We start from the raw sequence: 13,908 nt of genomic DNA on the forward strand, positions 1-13,908 counted from the left end.
GCATCCAAATTATAAAAAAAAACCATCCTAATGCCATTTCTGGTCAGAGAATGATAAAAGAGAACCAGCCGACACATTAATCATTTGCATAAATTACGAAAATAACCAAACAAACTAACACATAATAAATAGAGAAAAAGAAAAGAAGGAATTGAACCTCTGAAACAAGAAGATGATGGGAAGTGGAGATGTGAAGCTGTTGAGCTTTTGGGTGAGTCCATTTGGTAAAAGGGTTGAGTGGGCTTTGAAACTGAAGGGAATAGAGTATGAGTATATTGAAGAAGATATCTTCAACAAGAGCAATCTCCTTCTCCAGTTGAACCCGGTTCACAAGAAGGTTCCGGTTCTTGTTCATGCCCACAAACCGATTGCAGAGTCATTCATCATCCTTGAATACATTGATGAAACATGGAAGCAGTATCCATTGTTACCTTGCCATCCTCATCAAAGAGCTCTTGCTCGCTTTTGGGCTACTTCTGTTGAACAAAAGGTATTTTTTTTTTCAAATTCCCTTAATTTTTCTTATTGAGGTTGAACCAACTTGGAGATTCCATTTGACGAGATAATTCTTGTAAAAGCATATTGCATCCGTTTTTCGTAATAATTTGTATTTGCTTAGAGAACGAGGATGTTTTTTTTCCTTTCTGAACTTTTAAAACCATAAGACCATGTGCCTGTCTGTCATTAACGAATAAAAAATTATGACACCAAAGAAATTCGACTGAAGTTCAGATTTCATGCATATGCAATCACAATGTGCAACTGCAATGTGATGTTTGATTAAAAAATAGCATTATTCTGTACCATTTTTTTTTATACAAAACCACACTTTCAACAACTTATTATTTTCCAATTAATGCTTGCTCTGTATATATTTATATATAATACAATAGCTTGGGAAGGCTGGATGGGTAGCAATGTCTACCAGCGGGGAAGAACAGGAAAAGGCTGTGAAGGAAGCCATAGAAATGATGGAGAAAATAGAAGAAGAGATTAAGGGAAAGAAATTTTTTGGAGGAGACAATATTGGGTACCTTGACATTGCTCTTGGATGGATTGCTTACTTGGTTCCTGTTTGGGAGGAAGTTGGATCAATGCAGATAATTGACCCATTGAAATTTCCAGCCACTACTGAATGGATAACCAATTTTCTCAGCCACCCTTTGATCAAGGACAGTTTGCCCCCAAGAGATAAGATGCTTGTTTACTACCACAATCGCAAGAACAACTTGCCTTCCGTCTTTCGTAACTTGGTCAAGGATTAGATTTGTTCCTCCATGTGTGTGTGGAATCAAATTCAGTGAAGCTATCCTTTTCTCACAGATGATGTCTTAAACAAATTATGAATTGATTAAATTTACTCTAGTAACATGTACGTCTTTAACTGATTGTAAAGGTTTTATATACTTTGGGAGTAAGTATATAACGATACAACGCCTTTTTGGTTGTATCATTATATACTTGTTTATTTCCGTAAATCGCTTATCAAGCGTTACACTTACATTTTATACAACTTTATCTAGCGAATTTTTGGTGAAGCTCGTGAGTTTGATGTAACTAACGTCCGGGAAGTGCGTGAGGGCTCCTCAAAGCACAGTAATGTTTAAATTAGAGTTTGCAAATTGCACTAGGAACAATAGCACAATCAACTAGGAAGACGACTGAGTGAAAATGTGCATATTCGTAGGTAAGCAAACTGGATTGAGATCTGATATTCCAATCCAAACCCATGTTCAGTAATCTGTGTACATTATGGATCGGGAAAACTATTTTGTGTGGTCAAAGTTTTTATACTTTTATATCCATGAATTTTGTCCTTAAACTATTAAAAAATAATACGTAGATTTAGTCTATTCTCTCTAACAATTTATCATGCTTTTTAACATATTTTCTTTTAAGTTTAAGAATCAAATTCATCTTGTGTTGATTTAATATGTTCTTTACCTTGTCATAGGTGATTTACAGAGCACGGTTCTTTCTACGAGGGATTGTGCATGTGAGGTTAGTGTAGTGTAGCACTGTGCTTTTGTTCGGGTTTTAAGAATTCATATTGCTCCAATTAAGAATCAACATAACTCACTGAGTTGGCTTGGCTCCACACCCTCCATTTGCACCCTTCAAAATATTTCCAGTACTTCACAAGGGTTTGAGCTCTGAGATAAGCCTGAAATCATTGCATTCCAAGAAGCAATATCTTTTCTGGGCATTTTATCAAATACCTTTCTTGCGTTGTCTAAGTGACCCATCTCACAGTACATGTCAAAAAGTCCTCTTTACCATGTTTTGTGAGCTAAATAATTGAAAAAGTTACACATAGAGAGAGCTGAAAACAAATACCACAAAAGGTACCTAAAACCCCCGCATCCCATCAAATTGTTACATAAGCAGCACAAGATAAATGCAAGTAACTTATCTGGATTTTCATTTTTTTTATTTTCTAAAAATTGTTTTTATTTTTAAAAGATTAGAATTCTGAAAATATGTTTAGTTTGATATCTTGTTTTCTGTTTCTAGAAAATAAAAACATTAACAATTTATAATATATTGAATTTTTGTCTTTTTTATATTTTTAGATTTATTATTGTATTTTCATTAGGAAAAAGACAAGAAACAGTACATGCATGCAACCATGGTTCTAATTCACATGCTAACTTGAAAATCAGAAGGCCTTAACTCCCTTTCCCATAATTTGAAGTGAATCATCTGCACAAGAGTATGAAAATGACACGTTGTTGGATATTCATTTTGAGTCAGAGGTGGAAGCGAATTTGGAAACGAAGTCCATTCGGTGAAACTTGTACCCACATGAGGCAACCAAATTAATTACACCGATAATTTGCATAAATTACGAGAAGAACCCACCAGACACACTATTAAAAGAAGGAAGTGGTGAAACACGGAAGGAAGATGGGAAGCGAAGAAGTGAAGCTGTTGAGCTTTTTTGCGAGTCCATTTGGCAAAAGGGTTGAATGGGCATTGAAACTGAAGGGTGTGGAGTATGAGTACATAGAACAAGATATCTTCAACAAGACTAGTCTCCTTCTCCAGTTGAACCCGGTTCACAAGAAGGTTCCGGTTCTTGTTCATGCCCACAAACCCATCGCTGAGTCATTCGTCATCGTTGAATACGTTGATGAAACATGGAAGCAGTATCCACTGTTGCCTCGAGACCCTTATCAAAGAGCACTTGCTCGATTTTGGGCTAATTTCGCTGAGCAAAAGGTAATTTCTAAATCCCCTTTTAGTTTTTGTTTTCCGCACCTGGATTTGGGAGATGGATATTTTTTTAGTTTTTCATAAATATTAAAGTGAGAAGCTATTTTCATGTTTAATATGTAATTAATAAAAAAAAAAAGATTCATACGAAATTATGATTTTTAGAAATTAATCTTAGTTCATTTTTTTAAAAAAAACATCTTTAAGAAAGAGATAGGAATTTAACTTTATCGAGTGGAACAAAAGTTTTATTTTACATATATTTTTAATTCTCATAATTCATATTAATCAAACGTATTTTACAATTTTTTAAGAATTATTATAATTATTAAGAAATTATGTTTCTTTGGGTATAAAAAGTTTCTCTACTATCAAACACCTCCTAAAAACAAAGCTATAGATTCCAATTGAGGTTGTGTGTGTATAACAGCTTTTAGATGCAGCATGGATTGGTATGTATAGCAGCGGGGATGAGCAGCAAAACGCTGTGAAAGTAGCCAGAGAAGCAATAGAGAAGATAGAAGAAGAGATTAAGGGGAAGAAATATTTTGGAGGGGAGAATATAGGATACCTTGACATTGCACTTGGATGGATCTCTTACTGGCTTCCTATTTGGGAGGAAGTTGGATCGATACAGATAATTGACCCATTGAAATTTCCAGCCATCACTGCATGGATCACCAATTTTCTTAGCCATCCTGTGATCAAGGACAACTTGCCCCCAAGAGACAAGATGCTTGTTTACTTCCACAGTCGCAGAACTGCGCTTTCTTCAACTTTTCAGGGCTGATTCAAGTTTTAATTTGGATCTATATGTTTCTTATGGTCCATGTGATATAATAAGAATATCAGGGAATCATACTAGCTAAGTCTCTGTGCTATTATTTTCTGAGATTGTGGATTTTATTTAGACTTTTTCTTATTAGGTAGAGAAGTTTGTTTGGTTAAGTTTTCAATAATAAATTATGTCTTTTTTATTATCTTTTCGTTCAAGTTATTTCAATAAATTTAATAAATTATAAATGAGTTGATGAAATAATTAGGCACCATTCACTGGTGATGTAAAGTATGGGAAAGGGAATAACTAAAACCAATTGATTTGCGTTCTTGATTTTAATTGTTAATTCAAGAAAAGGATTAAAAATTACTTTACTTATTGTATATATAAAAAAAATTGTATGATCGAAATTTACTCTTGTCATTTCTAACAGAGTAAAGCGTGAATGTTTTTTTAGGATAATGAAAAAAATAAACATTTAACATTATATTTTATTATGAATAATCATAATCAAAACCATCAATTTTTGTGAGTTTTTTAAAAGTCACGCATGTGATCCGGTGACTTTAAAACTTTATCACCTATGAATGGTTATAAGTCTCATTTATCATTATAAGTCTCAAATGTATCATTCATATAACTACTTATAATCTCACGTTTTTTTTTTAAGAATTCTTACTTTTGTGTAAATATGAGACTTATAATGATCGAGAATGATAAAATGCATTATGAAAAATGTTAATGGAATTCTATCTAATATTCTTTTTCTAAGATTCTTTATGATTGATTAAAACTATTGAAAATCATCATTTTTGATCAATTTTACTTCTTATATAATAATTATCTCTCCTAATTTATATTAAATAAAAAATAAAATACCAAAATTGATAATTTATGATAAATTCTGATCAATCATAAAAGGAATCTTTGAAAAAGTATCAAAAGAAAATACCACTAACATTCCTCAATGCATTTTATTGTAAATTATAATCCTCATGCAAACTTGTAGAATTGATTCCAACTCATCCATGAGGTTAGTATTTTTTTTGTCATATCCATGTCGTTAGTATGGTTAAGCGGCTGCGTATATAATTCTTACAAGCTCATAGTTAAGTGGTTCAATCCAAAAGCTTCGTTTATATATATATATATATATATATAAATTATTATGATGAATTTAATAAGAATACACATGAGCTTGTGGGGAAGCTCAATTACCACCCATGCTGAATTTGTGAAAATCAACATAAATTCGATTTCCATAAAATCATAAGTATGATTGTTATTATAATTACCCATATAAAAGTATACAAATTTAAATTTATTGACTGATAAATTATACATAACCTTATAGTCATAGTCAACAATTTGTTTTTAGTCCTTTATTATAAGATTTTATTTCGCCTCTCTTATGTATTAATTATTCTTTTTGACTAAAATACCATTAATTATTTCAATCTATAATTAAACGCTACTTTGAAATGTCACTTTTCCTTATTGAAGAAGATAAATAAATTCTCATTAATATTAAGGACAAATTTAAAAAATATTACAATTAAAGAAAGATTTAATGTCAATACCTAAATTAACTAATTTTAACTTAACAATCCATGTGTTATAAATAAGATCAAAGAGAGCATACTTTTATGTAACATCTGGCAGCTAAACAATCAATTTTCTTTCGTCCAAATTGTCATTTTATTTAAGTTTTTCACAAATTAAATCATTAAATTATTTTAAACCTCTTTCTCTTAAAAGTTACTAACCAAAATATATAATTTTATTCTTTTATTATAATAAAACATAAAAAAAATTAAAAATATATATATAAAAACTTCATTCTTCAAACCCCAATCTTATCTTTTGCAATTTTTTTCCTTCAAATTTTATCAAAATTTCATTAAATTTCTAACAAATAATTTTTTAAAACTCTTATCACAAATTTATTATAAACTCCCCCCAAATATTTGAATAAAAAGTGAAAATATAATGATTTTCGATTAAGATCACAATTTACTGCAACCAATTACGGCCTACCTAAGAATTTCTCATCGAAGGTCAAAAGACATTATGTCCAATTAACATAATTTGCGATTATAAATAGAAATAGCAATCAAGTTACGGTATTCCGACAGAATTTGCATTTAGTCACCTCTGCCAAAAGAAGAAATGGTATAATTTTACAGTGTAATCATACCTAAGCTAGGGATCATTCGTATCATAACCAAAATCAGCTACCTTACACTACAAACTATACAATAATATGCAATGGAGACGTGAATATACAAAACATCATCACATAACATTTGCATTTTAACCCACGGGACGGTTATATTCATCAGAAGTTAAAACCTGTTTACCCTTGAACCTTAAAAACAAAACTTACTTACCCCACTCATGAACAGGGAGAGGAGTTAGCCTTGTCTCGTTACTCTCAAAACTAACATCATCCAAACCACGACGCTCTGTAAAATTTAGCGGTGACTGGTCACACAGGTCTAAATTCCAAAACAACTTGAGATAATTCAGGCAGGCAACTTCAGTTTCGAATTGTTCTTCCAGCTGCAAAACAAAGCTCCTTATATTACCTATTTATTATGAGTATAGTAAAAACAAGATGGAAAACGGACAATATCGTTACCTGATGAAGTAATAGTAGAAGAAATCTGCATACAAAGCTGTCTGAACAACACCTGAGACACAAGCTGTAATAGTAAAACAATATAGAAGTCAGAATATTGCTAAGGCTGACATATACTTTCAAAGTAATTTTTATTTTCAGCCTTTATTACCTATCCATCTAGTAAAATGTGGCTCAGTCAGATAGCGGTATATCCAGTTCAGGATGTAAAATGCACGATATGCACTGCATTTTAAAAATAATCAGCACATCTTCTATCATAATAATCAGTACATTCTATAAGAGCTTACTCTTATACATTCTGAGACAAGTTCAAATTGAAATGTCTGTACAACTTACTAAATCCTCAAGTAATTGTGCAAACATCAAGACAGGAGACAAAGTAGGAAATACATAAGCAGAAGAGTCCAATTCAACCCAATAAACATCAAGATTTGCAAATCAGGTACCACAAAAAAGTTCAGGCAAATATATACATATGGAGCTAATCTATAATACATCACTTTCAAGGAGTTTAATTTCTTAGCTATTTCAAGATGGCAAATATTAGTATACCATTGTCACTAGAAGATACCATTGTAAGCAAGTAAGCAACCAAAACATAAAGGCAGATCTTTAAAAGAGAACTCAACAAAAGCGTGCATACCCAAGAAAGAATATGTATTGCCCAGTCAAATTGTCCACATTTCCACTCCTTTGCAACAAAACCAACTGGGGTAATATTGCAACTGCCTCCAAGTATATTGAAAATGCCCAGAAAATCTGTAACAGATTGACTTACCATCAACTATTCATGATGTTACAATGTGTAACAGAATTATCATAAAGGTAACATGTAATGCAAACAACAATTTTCAGATTGGCAATCAATAAGGATAAGCAATGTATGTTTGGACAGGAAGAACATATGAAGCCATGTGATGTATTTGCTTTATCTTTTGCAATATTAACCTGAAAAATAATGGGAAAGGCCAGTTACACATTTTGCAGATTCCATAAGGAAATACATATTCCCAGAAGTTTTATAACACAATAAGCAGCAGCCTATCTTACCATTTTATGACTTTTAGCCTTTCCCAGTTAACCATGTATCAGAGCCATAAGACATGCATGCATTGCATTTTTCAAACTATCAAGTATCAACAATGTATCTTTTTCTCCAAGAGTTGGCTTCAATATAGTACCAAACTTGGTCATCCTTTCAAGCATGATACCAAATGGGTCCCTAACATAACTTTTTTTATATTTCCACCTAAAATCTGAAGAGCATTCAGAAACCAATTACATTATTTGGCCAATCAGGAAGAGAGGCAGCCAAACAATAGATTTAGCACTAGATGGGTTTCTAGATAACATAACAACTAGTTGTTAATAAACTTACAAAATCATCAGGCCATAATATAATTTACTTCAGCTTCTTATCTTGGAAAAAAAATTGGAAGTATTCATTCCAATAATGTATGACAAATTGACAATTGACAAAGTACTGAACTATTGGTAAATTCAACTACTGAAATTTATGTTAGAAAGCATAAATGATCCAGTTTCTAGGATTAAAATACAACAGGCTCCTAAAATTTGAGACTTAAAAAATAGAGTTATGAGGTGATTTATCATTTATAGAGGCTCTATATGACATGAGTCAAATGGTAAAACAGAAGATAAACTATATAGGGAAGAACTACATTCCTTAGCTGTTAGCACTTAGCATCACTCTGAAATAAAAGCCAACATGAGTCACATGACACAGATCCCTTCAAAGAATCAATTGATATACCCGCTAAGAAAAACATGTTATTATCAATAACACAATTAGAAGAATATGTTCACAGAGCTAGCATTGGTTCATTAGCTTAAGAGCTATGCCACATCATATGGACCATAAAAATCTTACTCAAAAGTACCTGTTCAATGAAACTCATATAAACTAAACTGTAACCCACCAATCAATCTCACGGAGATTCCACATGAAGAAACACTTGAGAACTTTGATCTTAAAAGTTTTATTTTTCCTCCTGTTTTGTGTAAGAGCAGCATTTGAAAACATAAACATGATTTTTCACGCCAGAAAATTTAAATGGATACACTACTGTTCAGAGAAGTTTGGCAATACCATCAGATTCAATAATTTGACAAAATTAAACACTCTTCAATGAAATATTGAAACCTTGAGTTGAATACAATCTAATGAAGCTTTCTTTTAAAGAAGTAAAAATTTGAAGAAATGCACAATGATTAACAATCAGAAATCAGAAACTCAATACAAATGAAAAACAATAAAACCCCACAACTAAAATACAGAAGAAGACAACATGCTAATGCATAACCAAAAAGTCAATCTATGCCGGTACAACATTACTTACATAACACATTCACAATGCAAAACTCTTAAAAAGGAAGATATGATTCAAGATATGAATCATTAGAAACTAAAACCAAGCTAACTAGAAAGCAGAGAATAAGAAGTGCAAAAAGGGGAGTGAGTTAAAAAAGCAAGGGACCTCTTGAACAGTGAACTTTTCATGCAAGATGAGTGCCAAAGCAAAGCTTGCCCCAACAAGGAAATAATGGCGAAAAGTGTCGAGTTCCCTATCGTAACTTCTCCTGACCATGGGGTGAAAACGCATGCACCAAACAATGGCTAAGGAGCTGGCAATGAACACCACCTTCATGAAGGTGTTGTAAACGGAGATGAAGTCCGTGAACAGATCCAAATAGCGTGCCACGAACACAATCGCGTAGAGCTCTTGAGTCTTGCGAGAAATCCCTGAAAATAAACAGTTACAATCAATCGATGAAATGATGGAAATCAAACATAGGGAATTTTGTTTGGCGGAGGAATGTGAGTGACGGAGTGACACTCGAGAATGAAAATTTGGGAAATAGAATTGAAAAAATAGCCCCAATTTTGGGGGAACCGCGAGAAAAGAGAAAGAGAGAGAGAGAGAGAGAGAGAGAGAGAGAGAGAGAGAGAGAGAATGAAGAGTGAAGAGACCTGAGCATGATTTGGTGGCGTAGATTTTGAGGAGGAGGACGAGAATGCTGAGAAGATGGGTCATATCACCGGCGAGCCTGAAGATGTTCATGGTTTTTGCCCTATCGAGACACACAGAGAGAAAACGTTCCAAGGGGAACGGAGAAATGGAAAGGAATCGAAAATGGAGTGTGTGGATTTGTTTTTTGTTTCTCTTATTTGGTAAAAGTACAACAGTATGAAAAGGAAGAAGCTGACGCCTGAGGTGCCACTCGTCTTCGTCTCACCGCTTCCTTCTTTTTTTCTTGTTAAAATTAATGAAACTTTAATGATTTAATCTCGCAATAAAATGAAAAGAAATATTAACTCAATTCATTGTATTTTAAAAATCATAGTTTACCAATTTCTTTAATGGTTGAATACGTCGAAATTAAGGTTATGTTATTCAAATTTGATTTTTTTTATGAAAATAACTTTTTATTAAACTTTATTTATCTTTCGATTATATCTAGTTAAAATTATTTTTCAATCATGAACCAGAGGTTTAAAAAAAACCATAATCCAACAGATATAATCAAAGATGTTATATCATGTATACCTACAAATTGATTATTAAAAATTATATACTTTAATTATAAATAATTTTTAAAATAAATTTAAGAAAATATGAATATATTTGAAATATTTATAAAATATTCATAAATAATATTTATCGGTGGCATGCACGGATCATCCATTCTAGTTATATAATAAAAATAAAATATATTTACTTTAATGTCTTTTTAAATATTTTAATTTATCTTAAAATATTTATATTTTGAAAAAACACATCAATTATTTTTTCTAATTACATAGTCGTTTGCAAGTATTTTATTTAAATATTTTAATTATTTATAATAACTATATTTTATCTTTATTAATACTTTTTACAATTATTATTTTTTTAAAAATATGCATTATGTTAAATGATAAAAAAAAATACAAGACACAAGAGTATTAGTAATATAAACTGAATTAAAACATGAAAAAAAAATTGTATAGAAGAATTGATGAAAAATTCGTCACCGTCCATCAAGATATGGAAATAGAATGGGAAACAAGAATACATGTCTTGGTTGGATAGATTTGCTAAATTCAAAAGAAAAAAAAAATATCAAGTAATATTAGGAAGAAAAAACATAAGAGTCCATCGATCTGTGCACAAAAGGTAATCATAGTCAAGTTATGCATTGATAATGTCATGCTAGTTGAAACTTAGGAAGAAAAAGAGAAAAAAAAAATTAGTCAAATGATACATTGATACTGTCATGCTAGTTGAAACTTAGGAAGAAAAAGAGAAGACAAGAAAAAATGTGTTGATATAATTAGATGATATGATGTAATAAGAAAAGAGATAACAGAGAAATGATAAGTGTTGACAGAAAATCTTAAAACTTCAATTTACTGTTCCGTTTTCCTAATGGATTAGTTTCTGATACCGTGTTTGTTTTCAGTTTCAGAAGAAGACTAAGGAATATCATAAAAGAAAAAAATGGGAGCTATTGTTTCCATTACCAGAAATTTTGAGGAATACCCAATTACCCGACAACTATGTCTCATGTTTCGCAGCAATTGCAGAATGGACGAGTGCCACAAAAGGCAAGATGGGGCAAAGGACGAATGTGAAGAGCCTCAGGAGTTGCAACTTGGTGGAATCAGTGCGGTATCTAAACACTGCAAGCAGGCTCTTTGAATGGCTGTGAGGTCTCTGAACCCATGAGCTCAATTTTGGATCAAATAATGATGGCTCTGGAGCAACCACATATCAACATTCTAGGGGTGTATGGATCAAGTAATGAGAGAAAGCGCAACGTGGTGAAGAAAATCACCAGGAGAATTCAGAGGGACAAGCTGTTTGATGAGGTTGTGATGGCAAGTGTGATGAAAAAGCCAGACTTGCAACTCCATGAGAAGGGCTACGCGTTTGTGTGAGAGGATAAAGATGAAGGAGAAGATCCTTATCATCCCTGATAGGAATTCCGTTTGGAAATGATCACAAAGGTTGTAAGATTTTGTTGGTAGCTGAGAGTCAAGAAGTGTTGTCCCACAAAATGAAAACCCAGCAAGAATATTCTGTGGACTAGCCCGTGAACGTTGGGGGGTTTAAGTTGAAACTTTCTGGATTTGTTTTATTTAGACTTTCTCACCGAGTTTCTCTTATAAGGAAAAAAAAAAAAAAACCCTTAGAATGTCATTACCTGATGAGAAAAAAAAATAGATATTATAAGATTTATAATATAATAAAAAATAAAAAGTATTAATAAAGTGTTTAACATTATAAAATCCTCATATATTACAATTCTTATAAAAAAAATTGTTTTATTATGAATTTAGGATAGGATTCAGTGCAGAGTGCAGTTTTCTGCCGGATATGTAGTTGCGTTGTGTGATTAAGTATTGTTAGCTTATTTTATTAAATTTATTTCAACAAATTTAATAAATTGTAAATGTTGACGTATTAAATTTTTATTAAACAAGTTGTTCATGTATTAATAAATTAACAAATTTTTTAATGCATTATCTCTTAAAACACTATATGAATGGTCAGACCATCAAAAAATAATTAGACAGAGAAAAGTAATATAGATAATAAGAATAAGAAAAAATTACATTACAAAAGTTGGTTCTCCCTCCAACAATAGGGTTTAGTCTTTCATTAGAAGAAGAGAATGACTAGATAAAGGAAGAAAATGGAATAATGGATATAAAAGGGAAATTTCTCCTATTTGAGATAATTAGACTTATGATTTATTCATTACAGAGTTTTGATTTATTTATTAGAGAGCTCTCAGTTTCAAGTCTCTCGTCGTTGTATAGGTATGTCTTTCCTTTCTATTTTTTATTCTTTTTTGTAGGCCTAAGATAGTTTACTTTTCATGCCGACTTCACGCTAAACATGTATTACTGGACTTAGCGAGAATAACGATTTAATCGCGCGCTTAATGCGGTATTTGCGCTAAGCGTGACCTTGGACTTTCTCGTGAGTCTCCTTTCGCTAAGCATGTGTTGGTTGCTAAGTGAGCACACGCTAAGTCAGTATAGTGCGCTACACAAGTTGTCTAATTTTTAAAAAAAAATTCAAGGTTTTTTTTCATTTTTGCATAAATTTTCTTTTAGAGTATTTGAAATATTCTTCTGTTAACTCTTACTAATAAAAAACTAAAAAATTATTAATTTTTTCATTATTTTATTAAAAATAACTATAAAATATAAAAATTATAATTATTTTTAATTAAAATTAACTTAAATTTCAGAGTTATGAGTCATATCAAATCAAGCCCTGTAACCAAGTCATTAGGGTAGTATTTGATACTGTACCTCCAATCATTTCATCTTCTCGATTGCGGAGTGAGTTAGGCATCATTCTAGTGACTCGCTGTTATCGAGGCGAGTTAGTTGTCCTAGAGTTTATTTTGAGTAATAACTTGTGACATAGATGCATAAAAATAAGTCGTCCTTCCTACTAGAGTTGGTACTTCTGGGATATTTAATGAAGATATTTACTCATCAATTATTTTGGAAAAAAAACTAAAACATCAATAATTTTGGTTCAAAAAGAGCAGAAGAGTTATGTAAAAATTAATCACCATTCATGAGGCATCTAAAACATGAAAAGGGAATATCTAATATTCCAAGCAATGAACTTGCCCTTCGGTTTCGGTTTTCAAAATCTGGAATATTAAATTGCAGAAGCTTACATGCAGGTAATGTAGGGTAAAACTAGTATTAATTTTAAATCCTTGCCTGGCAGTGACAGCTTCACGAGTTATAACAACTGAGGCATCTGGATACTTTCCTAGCAATGCTGTTTAATTAGCCAATGGGTCATTTCCTGGCAACTTCTTCACTCTTTTGTTTATTGGTTTTATTGTTTTAAGCCTTTTTTTTTTATTTGTTCCTCTCTAGTGCCATATTATGTAAAGCTCTCCATATTTAATGTAATTGTAAGACTTGATTTTAAAATGATTAGTTAAATTAGAATAATGTTGTTCCATTAGGTGTTCAATAGTTCCCATTTTTAATTATTCTTTTTTGTATGATTGACAAAATCAATGTGTTATTATGATATAATTAATGTTTGATTATGTTAAATATAAAAAAAAATGTTAGTAACATATTCTTTTACATATTTCTTTTATCAGTTAAAATTTCTTGAAAATTATAAAAGTTAATGGATCTTATATTATATTATATTAATTTTTAATAAATTTTAACTAATAAGAAAATGTATGTTTAGAGGAATTTATCAGAGAATATCTT

The 13,908-nt window shown here is 31.4% G+C and overlaps 3 protein-coding genes across 3 annotated transcripts; 2 read left to right on the plus strand and 1 right to left on the minus strand.

The window, feature by feature from the left end:
• The first annotated feature begins 167 nt into the window (after positions 1-167).
• Positions 168-1,388, plus strand: GSTU17 (glutathione S-transferase GST 17). Its single transcript, NM_001248028.1, has 2 exons — positions 168-490; positions 894-1,388. Exons 1-2 carry the CDS (start codon positions 173-175, stop codon positions 1,263-1,265), a joined length of 690 nt encoding a protein of 229 aa, NP_001234957.1. The 5' UTR covers positions 168-172; the 3' UTR covers positions 1,266-1,388.
• Positions 1,389-2,907: 1,519 nt separating this feature from the next.
• LOC547583 (probable glutathione S-transferase) lies at positions 2,908-4,006 on the plus strand. The gene is made up of 2 exons (NM_001317719.1): positions 2,908-3,222; positions 3,647-4,006. The coding sequence occupies exons 1-2, from the start codon at positions 2,908-2,910 to the stop codon at positions 4,004-4,006; spliced, it is 675 nt and encodes a 224-aa protein (NP_001304648.1).
• A 2,119-nt stretch (positions 4,007-6,125) lies between these two features.
• LOC100306692 (ER lumen protein-retaining receptor) lies at positions 6,126-9,849 on the minus strand. The gene is made up of 6 exons (NM_001248086.2): positions 9,631-9,849; positions 9,137-9,402; positions 7,282-7,397; positions 6,787-6,860; positions 6,636-6,699; positions 6,126-6,556 (listed from the first exon to the last, which is right to left on the minus strand). Exons 1-6 carry the CDS (start codon positions 9,719-9,721, stop codon positions 6,520-6,522), a joined length of 648 nt encoding a protein of 215 aa, NP_001235015.2. The 5' UTR covers positions 9,722-9,849; the 3' UTR covers positions 6,126-6,519.
• Between the last annotated feature and the right edge of the window lie 4,059 nt (positions 9,850-13,908).

Source organism: Glycine max, chromosome 5 (genome assembly GCF_000004515.6).
Source record: "Glycine max cultivar Williams 82 chromosome 5, Glycine_max_v4.0, whole genome shotgun sequence".
In the NCBI taxonomy this organism is placed as follows: Eukaryota; Viridiplantae; Streptophyta; class Magnoliopsida; order Fabales; family Fabaceae; genus Glycine; species Glycine max.

Coding starts and splice junctions, on each gene's coding strand:
- GSTU17 (NM_001248028.1), top strand. CDS start 173: ATGATGGGAAGTGGAGATGTGAAGCTGTTGAGCTTTTGGGTGAGTCCA. Junction 491..893: donor CTACTTCTGTTGAACAAAAG/GTATTTTTTTTT, acceptor ATAATACAATAG/CTTGGGAAGGCTGGATGGGT.
- LOC547583 (NM_001317719.1), top strand. CDS start 2,908: ATGGGAAGCGAAGAAGTGAAGCTGTTGAGCTTTTTTGCGAGTCCATTT. Junction 3,223..3,646: donor CTAATTTCGCTGAGCAAAAG/GTAATTTCTAAA, acceptor TGTGTATAACAG/CTTTTAGATGCAGCATGGAT.
- LOC100306692 (NM_001248086.2), bottom strand. CDS start 9,721: ATGAACATCTTCAGGCTCGCCGGTGATATGACCCATCTTCTCAGCATT. Junction 7,398..9,136: donor AAAAGTTCACTGTTCAAGAG/GTCCCTTGCTTT, acceptor AATCTGTTACAG/ATTTTCTGGGCATTTTCAAT. Junction 6,700..6,786: donor ACATTTTACTAGATGGATAG/GTAATAAAGGCT, acceptor TTACTATTACAG/CTTGTGTCTCAGGTGTTGTT.